General features: G+C 47.4%; 1 protein-coding gene and 1 pseudogene across 2 annotated transcripts in view; both read right to left on the reverse strand.

The window, feature by feature from the left end:
* Window positions 1–6,854: 6,854 nt before the first annotated feature.
* LOC126933486 (uncharacterized) lies at window positions 6,855–7,660 on the reverse strand (annotated as a pseudogene). The gene has a single exon (XR_007718637.1). The product of XR_007718637.1 is annotated as an uncharacterized LOC126933486 (transcript).
* The window catches only part of LBH (LBH regulator of WNT signaling pathway), a 29,151-nt gene continuing 22,181 nt past the window's right edge, over window positions 6,855–13,824 (reverse strand). Inside the window, exon 3 of the mRNA XM_050753237.1 lies at window positions 6,855–9,464. Coding sequence (XP_050609194.1) covers window positions 9,276–9,464 — 189 coding nt within the window. The 3' untranslated portion in view covers window positions 6,855–9,275. The remainder of the gene's footprint in view (window positions 9,465–13,824) is intronic.

Here is a 13,824-nt window from a genome sequence, read left to right on the forward strand (position 1 = left end):
GGAGAGGCTTGTAAGGCTGCTGGGGCTTTCTGCACAGCCCCTGCCTGGGACAATCCTTTGGGTAAGAACTGCTGGGGCCTTGTTTTAAGATGAGAGTCCCCCTGGGAGAGGTGGTGCATTCAGACCTGAAGGTCTTGGCATGAGTGATTTTTAAAAATACCACCTTGTGCAAGAGATCAGGGGAGGAAAAACTCTGCAGGCAAGTGGCTCCATTGCTGGCGCCAGCCCAAGTGACCTTGGGCAGGAAAAGTGCCCTCCAATTAGCAATCAGGAAATCAAGGCACAGCACGGCGCCAGCCAGCGTGACCCCAGCTATAGCCTGGTGACACTTCAGCCCTCTAGATGGCATGCCCTTGCCCCTGCACGGCAGGCCTGAGACCCCGTGGGTCATTTTTTACCTGATGTCACTATTGTTGGTTGTCTGGTGGCTGCTGCAGTGGGTGCAGCAGCGACAAACATGCAGTGAGGGTTTCCTGTGTAGCTTCCACCTCCTTCCCCATGCACAGTTCCCTCCCTCCTCCAGGGCTCAGCAGCAATTTGAAGGCTACCCAGAGCGTAATCCTGACCTTGGAGGAGACCAAGGACATAGTGGCCTTCCCAGGCTTGTCCCCTACACACTGACCACACAGTCTCCACCCTTGGGTGTGCCAGCCCCATTTCCTTTGCAGAGAGGTGTATTAAGCTACTTTTTCTAGTTGCCTCTCTCACACTGCCATGACTCTACTAAGTAAAAGTACTGCTTTCTAGAAAGCCAGATTCCCCAGATCAGTGGCTCTCAAACTGTGTTGACTGTGACCCACAGAAAGAAAAGTATTTTTTTTCATGACCAAGTACACACACTCATCCACATGTAGGGATGAAACCAAAAAAAAAAAAATCAGGGAATAACATTTATTCTTCCTATATCTGCTGTACTCTGATTTTTCCTTTTCTATTGACATCCTTTCTATTTGTTTTCTTTCTTTTTAAAAAAATTCTGGTTGCAGCCCACAAATAGATTACTTTCACAACCCCATAATGAGTCATGATTTAGCTTGAAAAATACTGTGCCAGATAACTTTTCAGAATGATTTCTCTTTTCCAAATGGATGAAGGGCACTAGAGTTTATTGAGTCCTTGTGAACTAGGCACTGTCCTGGTTTTTGAGTGATATCCATCTTATTGAAAAGGAGACTGAGGCTCAGGCAGGCTGAGCCCATGTTCTTCTAGCATAGAAGTGGAGGATCAGGGATTCTAGAGGTGTGCTGCTATAGACTTGCATTGGCTCCCGTCTCATCCCAGTCCCACAAAATCAACCATGGTGGGAGCATTTACACCATGGAAATTGGCAAACACTACAAATCAGGGCTTTTTTTTTTTTTTTTTTTTTTAAATTTCAGAGAGCTGGTTGTTACACATTCTAGCAGCACACCATTTGTTCTAATTCTACTCTTTTCCAAAATCAGTGTATATTTTGAAGTCCTCTGACCTCAGCTTCCTCGTCTGTAAAGTAACATTAAAAACATCCACTTTGTAGAAAAAAGTTATACTCATTGAGCACATTCTGGTAAGTATGGGGGAACAGTGACTGGAAGGAAACCAAAATGCAAATAACTGATATGTTACCATGATGGGATTTGAAAGATGAAGTCCCTAAATTTCACCATCTTTTATAATTTCCATCATTGCTAAATGTACTTTGTGCAAAAGCGAAAACATTATGTATATGAAAACCCACACTTTCTAGAAGTGTGATGAGAATTAGAAGAAATGGAGGTAAACCAGTACTCTGTACTTGGCAGCCGCCAGTAATAGAAAAGTGTGAATTCACAGTTTTCTGACTGAAAATGGCAAAGGAAATACTGCAAATGAATTGCATGTCAAAGTAGGACCTTCTATCCAGGTAAACAGACAGAAGGGAGTAGTCTAATGACTATTCTGGTTCCAAGACTATACTGATGATCATATCACACACAAATCACTAATTTTTGAAATTCTAAAATAAAGGATCTATAGCCTCAAATTTATCTAGTCGTAGGTCAGTCACGGTCCCCTCCGTCTGACAGATACCTCTAGCTAGTGGCACCGAGAGAAGACTGAGCCTTATGGGAAGGTGTGGGCTCCAACTGCTGGATGGTGGCCTCAGCCTGCCTGCAACCCCTTCCATTCATTCCCTCATCCCTGTTCTCTGAGGCCATGCGGAAAAAGTCTATCATCATCATTATCACGGTTATGATGATAAAGGCTGAATTTGTTTCCTATTGTAGCTGTTAGCAAATTACCACAAACCTTGTGGTTTACAACAAATTTATTATCTTACAGTTCTGGAGGTCAGAAGTCCAAAATAGTTGTCACTAGGATAAAATCAAAGTGTTGGCAGGGCTCCATTCCTCTGGAGGCTCTAGGGAGAATCATGGCCTTGCCCTTTCCTGCTTCTAGAGGTGCCTGCATTCCTTGACTGGCAGCCTCTTTCTCTGTCTTCAAAACCAACAGCATTTCATCTTGACATCTCTCTGACTCACTCTCCTGCCTCCCTTTTTCATTATGGGGATCTTTGTGATTACATTGGGCTCAAAGATAATCCAGGAGCTCCCTAAGCCAAGGTCAGCTGATTAGCAACCTTCATTCCCCTTTGCCAATTAACATTACATATTCACAGTTCCTCAGATTAGGACATGGACATCTGTGGGGGTGGAAGACATTATTCTGTCTACCACAATGGCTAACATTTCTTTTTCTTTTCTTTTCTTTTTTTTTTTTTGAGATGGAGTTTCATTCTTGTTGCCCAGGCTGGAGTGCAATGGCATGATCTCAGCTCACCGCAACCTCCGCCTTCTGGGTTCAAGTGATTCTCCTGCTTCAGCCTCCCGAGTAGCTGGGATTACAGGCATGCACCACTATGCCTGGCTAATTTTGTACTTTTAGTAGATGGTGTTTCTCCATGTTGCCTGGGCTTGTCTCGAACTCCCAACCTCAGGTGATCCGCCCGGCTTGGTCTCCCAAAGTGCTGGGATTAAAGGCATGAGCGATTGTGCCCGGCCTCACTATGGCTAACATTTCTTGAGCACTTACTATGTGTCTAGCAAAGTTCCAAGCATGTTACTTGTAATATGCATTTAGGTGTCACCACAACCCTATGAGTTAGGTACTTGTTTTACAAATGAGGAAAGTGAGGCATACAGAAGAAAAGCAACTTGCTTAAGGTCACACAACTAGTAAGAGGAAGGGCTGAACTACAGATCCAGGGGCCTGATCTCAGAGCCAATGCTCTTAGCAACAATCACCCTTCAGTAATTTAAGGACAGATGTACAAACTGAATTCTACCTAATTTTTTTTTTTTTTTTTTGAGACGGAGTCTTGCTCTTTCGCCCAGGCTGGAGTGCAGTGGCCAGATCTCAGCTCACTGCAAGCTCCGCCTCCCGGGTTCAAGCGATTCTCCTGCCTCAGCCTCCCAAGTAGCTGGGACTACAGGCGCCTGCCACCTCGCCTGGCTAGTTTTTTTTGTACTTTTTGGTAGAGACGGGGTTTCACCGTGTTCGCCAGGATGGTCTCGATCTCCTGACCTCGTGATCCGCCCGTCTCAGCCTCCCAAAGTGCTGGGATTACAGGCTTGAGCCACCGCGCCCGGCAATTCTACCTAATTTAATCCTCCTCTGATGATCCAGAAGACCTTTCCAGATATGACAGTGCCTCAGGTCCATCAACATCGACTGCCATAGGCCACCAGCTGGGCAACTTTAAGTGGGCTGACCGGTGGATTTCAGGGGCTGGGATGCCTGGTGAGCCTGCGTCCTTCCCTGAAGGCTTCTCACAATGGGCACCAGTGATTCTGAAACCCACCTTCATGAGGACCCATGAGGCACTGCTCTGTGGCGTTTGCTCTCATCTTTCTCTTTCTCTCTACTCCAGACATTCTAGCTTCATAGACATTCCTCAAAAAGATGGAGACAATCTCTACCCCAGGGCCTTTGCACTTGCTGTCTCCTCACCTGGAATCTCTTCCCAATTGACTCGAAGTTCAACTGTAATTTCAAACAACTTTCTGCCCAAGGATCCTCTCTTTAAAGAGGAGTCAGGCAGAGCTATAGACCCACCCTGATGAGAGACCTTCCTCCCTTTCCTCTCCAATCTTTGGTGGGCAGAGGCATTACAGTTCTCTTCTCCTTGCCTTTCCCCTCTCAAGGTGATGAAAAAATGGAGGCAGACTGAAGGAGCTGAATCTTGTCTTCACTTTGAAGCTCCGTTTGTATCTGGTGTCCACAAAGGACCCAAAGCAAAAAGCAGGAGAGAGGAGGCACAGGTTAGTTCCTTAGCCACTAGACCCTCAAAAGAGAGACAGAAAACATCCTGACTTGTGACTACGGGGTGCTCAATCTGCACACCCCTATGGAGGAGTTATTAGTCTTATCTCCATTTTACAGACAAGAACACTGAGGATCCTAGACATTAAGAAAATGGCCCCACAGCACCTATGGAGGGGCTGCACAGGACTCAAATGCAAGACAACTCGAGTAACACAGCAAAGTCAGCCAGGTGCCACCCAATCCTTCTCCTTTGGGGAAAAGGAGGCAACTTGGGGTGAAGCAGGAGGGTATTGAAGCAACTGGCTAACCATGAAAAAGAATGATGAAACTTTTTTCCAAACAAATAATTATTTTGTTTAAAAGTCACATGGAGACAGTGGGTGACAGAAGTGAAGACTCATCTTGCATCACCAGGGGCTATTTTCCTATGGATATCCAATTGTTCCAGCACCATTTGTTGAAAAGACTTCCCTTCCTCCACTGAGCTGCCTTGGCACCTTTGTGAAAAATCTGTCAACCACACATCTGTGGGTCTATTTCTGGACTCTACTCTGTTCCACGGATCTATTTGTCAACCTTGATGCCAACACCACACTGTTTTGATGACTGTAGCTTTGTATTAAGTTTTTGAAACTGAGAACTGAGAGTCCTCCAACTTCATTTTCCTTTTTCAAAGTTGTTTTGGCTAGTCTGGGTTCTTTCCATCTCCATATGAGTTTCAGAATCAGATCATCAATGTCTACAAAACAGCTTGCTGAGGTTTCAATTGTGTTAAGTCTATAGATCAGTTTGGAGAGAACTGACATTTTAACATTGAGTCTTCAGATCCATGAACATGGTAGTGCTTTCATTTACGTAGGGATTCTTCGATTTCTCTCAGCAGTGTTTTGTAGTTTTCATCGTTTTGGAGGTTTTGCATATCTTGCATCAGAGTTACTCCTAAATAGTTTATATTTTTGATGCTAATGTAAATTGCATTTTAAATGTCAATGTTCTGTTATCTTTTATTTTTTTTTTAAGTCCTGGGATACATGTGCAGAATGTGGTTTGTTACATAGGTATACATGTGCCATGGTGGTTTGCTGCACCTGCAGCCCATCATCTAGGTTTCAAGCCCTGCATGCATTAGGTATTTGTCCTAATGCTCTCCCTCTCCTTGCCCACCACCCCCCGACAGGCCCCAGTGTGTGATGTTCCCCTCCCCGTGTCCCTGTGTTCTCATTGTTCAGCTCCCGCTTAGGAGTGAGAACATGCAGTGTTTTTTTTTTTTTTTTTTTTTTTTTTTTTTTTTTTTTTTGTCGTTGTTACCAATATATAGAAATGCAGTCAATTTTTGAATATTGAACTTTGATCCTGCAACCATGCTAAACTCAAATTTATTAGTTCTAGTAGCTTTTTTGTGTAGATTTCATAGGATTTCCTACATAGATGATGTCATCTGCAAATAAAGACAGTTTTCTGCAGGGGTGTGTTCAAGGAGCCTGCATTCTAATAAATTCCATCTTCAGGCTGCTGGAGAAAAATAAAGGGGCAATCCATACGAGGAGGGTAAAGTCCTGCCAGTTATCCTTGGGGCAGCAGATCCGTTGATCTAGTTGTTTCACTAAGGCTAATGTTAAATTGGGTCTTTATTCTGTAAATCCCAGCAGACACCTTCAGTACAAACCACTGGATTTTCTATACTTACCAAGGTTAAGGAACTCAGAAGAGGGCTGGGTGAAGTCAAAAAGGGCCTTGGATTAGAGAAATGCCCCCAAATCCCTTCTACGAACCACCATTCTCTCACTCTGACCTCCACAAAGCCTCCTTCCTGGTCTCTAGGCTTTTCATCTTGCCCCCTCCTATCCCATCTCCATCGAGCCAGGTGGTATTAAAATGTAAAGCGGACCATGCTAGGTCCTCCCCTTAGAATGAAATCTAAACTCTCAGCCAGGACTGAGTAGCCCTCTTGCATGCTTTCCTCTTCCACCACCCCATCCCATCTGCCAATCCCTTGCCAAGCTGTTCTCCCTGTTGGAATCCTTTTCCGATGCCCCCAACTCCCCTCTGCTCCCTGCCACCTAGTACCTGGTTAACTTCTCTTTGTCACTGCTTCCAAAGACCTTCCTGACCCTCCCAACTGATGTTCACTCTCGGGGCATCCCAGTTTGATCCTGCCTTGCACGCATCATATTCACCATTTAATTTTTCACTAAGGCAGTGCCATGAGAGCCAGGGCTATTGCCATTTGTGACCTTGACCTCTTACCAATGCCTGCCAAGCAGTAGGTGCTTGGTAAATGCTTTACATGATAGCCTGCGCTTGCCACATGCCCACCCACTCACCCTCCAGCCTCTGTGAAGGACCTTCTGATATGTCTTGGGTTTTTCTTCCTTTAGAAGGGTAGTTTACACCTTGGCTGTGGGTTAAATCCCCCCCCAGTGAATTCTCCCCAGACAAGCCATCAGGTGAGCTACATAAGGAGCCTCTCTTGGGACTCCCTCAACTCGGCCTCCTGCAGGACTTCATCTTGCTCCTAAGCTCACTCCGTTCCAACGGAACAGGAAGGGAAAAAGGAAACCAGACCAGAGTGGAAAGCATTTTCAAACTTTATTTACAACTGTCACAGTGACAAAAAGTAGTTTGGAAAAAAAAAAAATGCTAGTTTCTCCCTGAGCCTCAAAAAAGAACAGATAGAAGTTACAGGAGGTTCATCTCACAACAGGCATTTTTACTGAAATACTAAGAATTTTTTCAATACAATCAGAAATACACACAAATTACTTGGGGGAAAAAAAAAAAAGAGGAGGCCAGATAGGAGCTCAGCCACTTGTCCAAGAGCAGCTGGGTCCCCCCAGCAGGCTCCACCACTGAGGGTCCTGACATTAGCTGTCAGCCCCTGGCCTGCTCAGACTGCAAACGGTCATACAAAGTGGTCTAGGGACCAGCAAAAAGAATAAACCACCCCCATAAACAGACACATACACAAAGTAGATTTGTTACGCAGTTTACAAGCACGTTCCCATCACACAGCAAGACCGGGACAGGTGATTCAGGGGAGCAGATAAGGGAAGACACCAAAACACAGGAATTGAAAAGGCAAGACCCCCGCCTCCGTCCACTAGGGGAGGCGAGGGAATGAGAGTACGGATGAACCACTCTCTGCAGCCAAAACAGAATGAAGCGGGGAGCAAGAGAGAGGAAAGCCCCTCCCGGTGCAGGCTGCAGGCCTCTCCCACTTCTGCGAGGAGTTGGAAGAAGTTATTGCCATTGATGTGTGTCACACAGGCAGACAACAGAGGGAGGAAGCAGGGGGTGCCGGGACCATTGGCTTCCCAGAACAGAATCCCGCAGACTGCTGTGTCCACAGCACACCCTCGTCCTCCTGCCCCGGCATCCCCAGAGCCACAATGACCTTGAGGTATTAAATACAGCTATATACACATGTCCAGAACTGAGGGTCAACCTGGACTGACTGGAGACCTGAGGGGACAAGCTGCATGCCTTGGTTGGCCGAGTTTAGCTCAAGGAAGGCTCTGAGTCCACCTCTTGGCCACACGGTACTGCTCTCGGGTGGACTGAAGCGTTTGTCCTGCAACCTGCTGCTTCAGATGGCTCTTAGCTACGACAAGAAATGCTAAGTCCAAAGGCCAACTTTCTCATACAACTGGTGCCCTTGCAGGAAGCAGTGGGAGGTGGGGAGGGATGAGGACCACTGTTGAGTAAGGACAGTGCAGGTCCCTTGCCATGCCTCCCTTCTGTCCTTGTCCAGGAACAACATGGGGAGAAGCCAGGGACCTCATGGCATCCTTTAGTCTCAAACTCGACCCCAAGGCTGCCACGAGAGCCTTGTCCCCACCATGCAAGTCACCTCCCCAACGAGACACAGAAAAAGCCACGTCTGCTCTCCACTTGGCAACCACAAGAAAAACAGACCAAGAGCCCCCATGAGTGTGAGTACTGCAGCTGGGCAGACTGGCAGGAATCCGCAGCTGAGCTGGGGACCCATGTGCCCACGGCTGCTGTGGCTGGGGCAGGGAAGGTGGCGGTGAGGAGGAGGAAGGGCCGGCCTGGGAGAGCACACCCACTCCACCTTGGGAGCAAGTCTTGGGAGGGCAGCAGTTGAGGGAGAGACCTTCATGCCAAGTGTCCACCCTGGGGCTTCCAACAAGGGCAGGAAGTGCTCTCACTACTCCTAAAAAGTGCTGGGAAGCAAAATGGATATATCAGGGAGAAAAGCTGAAAAGCACTGCCTCTTAAAAACCGATCACCTTGGCTATGTGAGCCTACCACAGCTGGGAGCAGACAGGCCACGGAGAAGAATGGGGTGACCTTGCCTTTCCTGCACATCACCTCCAGCTGGCTTTGCAGGCAGCCAATTGCTCCTGCTCTCCTTTCCTCTCCTCCCTGTCATAGACCAACACACCTGAAATGAAAGCAAAGGGTGGGGTGGGTGAAACTGGAGAGAGAGATGAAGACCTTGCTTTCCGATGCACCAGCAGCCGGAGTGAATGTCTGCGGAGCGCATCCTGGCCGCAGTTCTCTGCTCAACGTTTTCTTAAAAACATGTATTTTTTTCTTTTGCCTCATGTTTGTTTTCTTACCCCAAATGTTCCTTGCTTGCTTTGCACATGCCCCACCTCCCACCCACCAAGACCCATTGGAATCCCACCACTGCCTCTACTAGGCTGCCTGAGTTCAGATAATGATCTCAAAAACAGCACTCGCTCCCCCCACCCCCTAACCCCCTGGCTCTAAGCAGCTTCCTTTCTCAGAGGGCCTTGCAAATTGTCAGAGGGCTCCACTGCTCGGCAAGTTTCAAAAAAAAAAAAAAAAAAAAAAGGACAAGAAAAGAAAAGAAAACCAACTCGGTGATCTGCAGCTGCAAAACAGAAGCCTCGTTTGACATTTTCAGAACGATTGTGGCTCACTCTCTTCTTCCGTCACGATGGGAAAAACACAGTTCAGGAACAGATGCTGGCTGGTATGACCCATGGGAGTCCACAGGGACTCTACTGCTCTTTATTTTCTTTCGCTGTCTCTTCGCAGTTGTCTTGCTCATCCTCCTGGACCAGGAACTCCTCAGGGGGCCACCGGAGCTCCCCGCTCTCCACCTCCCCTTCTGTGGGTTCCACCACTATGGAGGGGAGGCGGTCCTTCAGTTTGCAGCAGCGGTCAAAGTCTGACGGGTCTGGGAAGATCTGAAAGAAAAGCAGAGCAGGTGCCTGGTCATGTAGATATTTGAAAAGAGAAATTCCATTCCTTCTTTGCACATCCGTGTGGCATACTGGGTGCATGCCGTAGGCCAGGGACTGTGCTTTGCACTTGGGAGGCTGTGGGGTATATAAGGCAGGAGCCACGGGAGAATATTCTGGGGCAACATAGGAAACTGTCCCTCAGTCAGACTCTGATTCTAATCCTGAAGCTGCAAGTTTGGGGGCAGTGCCACTGAGTTTAAAGGTTGATGTGACTCTGTTTGGACTCTGTATTTTATTTTCAGATAAAATAATCCCAAACCATGTTATCCACAGTAAGTCTGGTCTCTCTCTGCAGGAAGTATTTTACGCCAGCAGTGCAAAGAATACGACAGGTGCCATAGCATTAAGTACCTCCCGGAATAATTACTGGCACTAAGTGAGCAGGCTACCACGTGCTATACATATATCACTTCCAACCCACACAGTCATACTGAAAAATAGGTGTTGCTAATGCTAGCTTAAAGAATCTCAGGCTTGGAAGAGTAGGTGGTCCAAGATTAGACAGCCTAGAAATGAGTGAGGGATGGGATGAGATTGAAAACTGGGTCTGGGCTGCGCACGGTGGCTCACAACTGTAATCCCAGCACTTTGGGAGGCCGAGGTGGGCGGATCAAGAAGTCAGGAGATCAAGATCATCCTGGCTAACACGGTGAAAACCCTAACATGGTGAACTACTAAAAATAAAAAAAAAAAAAAAAAAAATTAGCTGGGCGTGGTGGTGGGTGCCTGTAGTTCCAGCTGCTCGGAAGGCTGAGGCAGGAGAATGGCCTGAACCCGGGAGGCGGAGCTTGTAGTGAGCTGAGATCACGCCACTGCACTGCAGCCTGGGCAAAGAGCGAGACTCCATCTCAAAACAAAAACAAAAACAAAAACAAAAACTGGGTCCGTTCGATTCTCCTGCCCCAACACCAGCCTGTCCCTCAAGTAGATGGGTCCTGATCCCATTGCAACTGTAAAGTCAAAGCCAAATCCTGATGAAAGGCATGGCCCCCAGTCACAGGTGGGCTGGAAACAAAATCCAAGGATCCTTTCTTTTTCACCTGTGAACATTCCTGGCTTCTTGCCAGCTCTACACCTGAAGGACTCTACTTCTTTTTCCAGAGTCCCGTCAACCAGGCTTTGTTTTTTAATGCCTACTCTGTGTCCTGCCCAGAGCTGGCAGAAACCCCAAACCTGGTTATAAAATCAGGGTCAAATCTGGCTCTGCGGATTCCCTTTGCACACACTGCCCTGTGACTACAGCTGACCCAATTCTTTGTCCAGCAGTTTAAGTACTTAATCCGCTGGGCTGCTGGTCCCTGCCATTCACAGCCCTCAGTGACACACCCCAGAGCTAGAGAGAAGAGCTTCTGTCTGCGATGCTGGGCTCACAGAATCAGGCGCTTGGCACCTTCACAGCCATCTCTTCCCACCTCTCCATGTGGTAGATGAGCAAACCAAGGTGCCAGAGGGGTCAGGAGACCTGCTCAAAGTCATACAGTGTGTTCATAGTGCAAGAAAGGAAAGCAAAGCTTTCAGTGGGTGGAGACACATTCGAAGAGATCTAGGGGGCTGCCTGCTCCTGCCTGCACCTTGATCCAGATGGGGACAGGCCCATGGCAGCAGACAGGAGTCCTCCATTACCAGGACATGGAAGAAAGGCCCTTTTACAAACTCAGGCCTTTCCAATTCTGTGGTGCTCTGAGGGTGCCCGGTCTTAACTGCAACCCAGCCCCAAGCAGTGCTGCCCCAGCCAAGTCACGCTCTCACCACATCACAGGCCACGTGGGGCTTCCAGGAATCATAGGCCTCAACGAAGCTTTCCCAATCCCTGCAGACGAGTGATTATTAACCATTTATCCAATAAGGCCTATTGCTGGGGATTAAGCCCTAAGCCAGCTGTACAACCAGGCATCATTAAAGACTTAACGAGGCTCATAAAAGGTATCATAATGGCAGCCAGGAGAAAAACAAGCCCAGGGACGGGCTGGGCCAGTGTGGGTCACGGAGGCAGGGGGACAAGGACCCCAACTCTGGGCTTTGTCTTCCTGACCTGGGCGGCCTAGAAGTTCTGCCCTCGGACGGTGCTGTGCCCGGACGCGCATGTGCCGAGCGAGGAGTGGCCACGTGGGCTTTTTGGGGGTTTCCTCATTTCTTGGGTGAATTCAGAGCCCCCCACGGGCTGTGAGTACACAAGGCACCCTCCAAGCATGAGCTTTGGGAGTAGGTGTGAGGGACCCTGATGGAGGGAAGTCCACTACAGGTAACAAAGCTCTTTCAGACGTCACCTCATTCAGGGCTCACTGTCACCCTAGGAATAGTAAGACCCGGGACTCTGCAGGTCACATGGCAGAGCCAGGATTCAAACCTACATCTGCTGTTTTCAGTGCCCGAGCCTTCTGAAAAATGGATTAGGCTGCTGCTGGGTCTCCGCCCCATTTCACAGATGGAAAACTGAGCAGGGAGGGAAAGCAAGACTCTGGGCCTTGACTGCCCAGGCACCTGTCAGGGCCCCAGCCCAGGAGGTGAGCTTCTCAGTCCCGATGCTTGTTCTAAACCTTCAGGATCCAAGACAGCACCATAAGCTGTCAAGAGGAGAGGGGCACCTGCCCTGTGCAGAGCCTGGCCCTGCCTCCACCCTTTGACCTCACTGCCAGGATTGTGCCTGCCTGTGCCAGGGCCACATTGCCAGGGCTGGGAGAGTGAAAACCCAATTCTAACTATGATGGCCAAGGAAAAGCAAAAGGCAAGACAAGCAGGGCAGGGCCAGCAAAAGGAGGAAGGGGAGAAGGGGGAGGAGGAGGAGGAAGAGGAAGAGAAGGAGGAGGAGGAGGAAGATAGGAAGAGGAGGAGGAGGAGAAGGAGAGGGGTGGGAAGCATTGGATTTCATTTCAAGCTGGAAATAGGTCTTTCATTAAAATAAGGAGAAAAATCTAATGATGATGATGATGGATGAAATTTTTGCTGAGCAGAATCTCAGACCTCAAAATAGTTCTAGTCACCACCCCCAACTTATCCACAGTTTTGCTTTCAGTTACCCATAGTCAACTGCAATCCCAAGATAGGTAGGTACAGTGCAATAAGATACTGTGAGAGACAGAGACCACATTCACATAGCTTTTGTTGCAGTATGGTGTTATAATTGTTCTATTTTATTGTTAGCTATCATTGTTAATCTCACATTAAGTCTAATTTATAAATTAACCTTTATCACAGGTATGGATGTATAGGATAAAACATAGCATATGTGGTTTTGGTATTATCTGGGGTTTCAGGCAACCACTGTGTGTCTTGGAACGTATCCCCCAGAGATAACGGGGACTACTGTAACCCTATTTTGTGGATAAGAAACCTGAAGCACAGAGAGGGTGTGTGACTTGCTCAAAGCCACGCACCTGGGAAGCGGCTGAACTGGGATCCAAACTCAGACCTGTAGGACTTCAAATGAAGCGTTCACTTGATAACAAGGGTAAGCCACACAACCCAGGCGCTCACTGTGTCCTTGACCACCATTGTATAACTCTAGTCAAGTCCTCTCAACCCCAAACGCCTCAGTTTCTCCTTTCGAGATGTGAGGTGACCTTCTTGTCTCACTAGATGGGTACAAGTTCTTGGCAAATATAAAGATGATAAAATACTTTGAGGACAGAAGCGAAATTGAAACTATAATGTCCTCTTTGGAGCAGTTTCCACAGAACTACAGTAAGCATCCAATCTCCAAGCAAGAGGCAGTCATACATACACAGTAATTAAAATAATTCCAAACAGCGCCATTCGTACCGAGAGCTCCACAATTAAGTCTTTAAAGTCCTTGGAAGAAGTCTGAGAATTGAACTTTTCTGATAGTGCTTACTGCCAGAGGACTTTGCTCCCTGAATTGCTTGAAGCAAGCACTGTTTAAAAAAAAAAAAAAAAAAATTTTTTTTAACAAAGCCTGTTAATTGTATTTTTAAAAATTACTATAATAATCAAACCCTTCCATCAGAGATCTTATTTTATTATCAGATTATACCCATTTGGGCCTCAAAATTGTAGCTCTCTCCAAACACAAAAAGTACCCAGAACCAGCAGCTTCTGGTTTCCTTACAAGACAGAAAGTCTTGCAAAGTGCTGCTGAGTAATTTGCCAGCACAATCTTATCTCTGACAGCTGCTTCAGAGGCTGACCCCGAGGAGGTCAACATTTTTCCACTAAGTCATGCTTTTTAATCATCTAGGCAGCAGAAAAATGAGAGGTTGCAACTGCAATTTGACGGGTGGGGAAGGCAGTGGAAAAAAGGACTTGAGTCAGACTTGCCAAGCACATGACAGGTAGGGTTGAGGCG

Source organism: Macaca thibetana, chromosome 13 (genome assembly GCF_024542745.1).
Source record: "Macaca thibetana thibetana isolate TM-01 chromosome 13, ASM2454274v1, whole genome shotgun sequence".
In the NCBI taxonomy this organism is placed as follows: Eukaryota; Metazoa; Chordata; class Mammalia; order Primates; family Cercopithecidae; genus Macaca; species Macaca thibetana.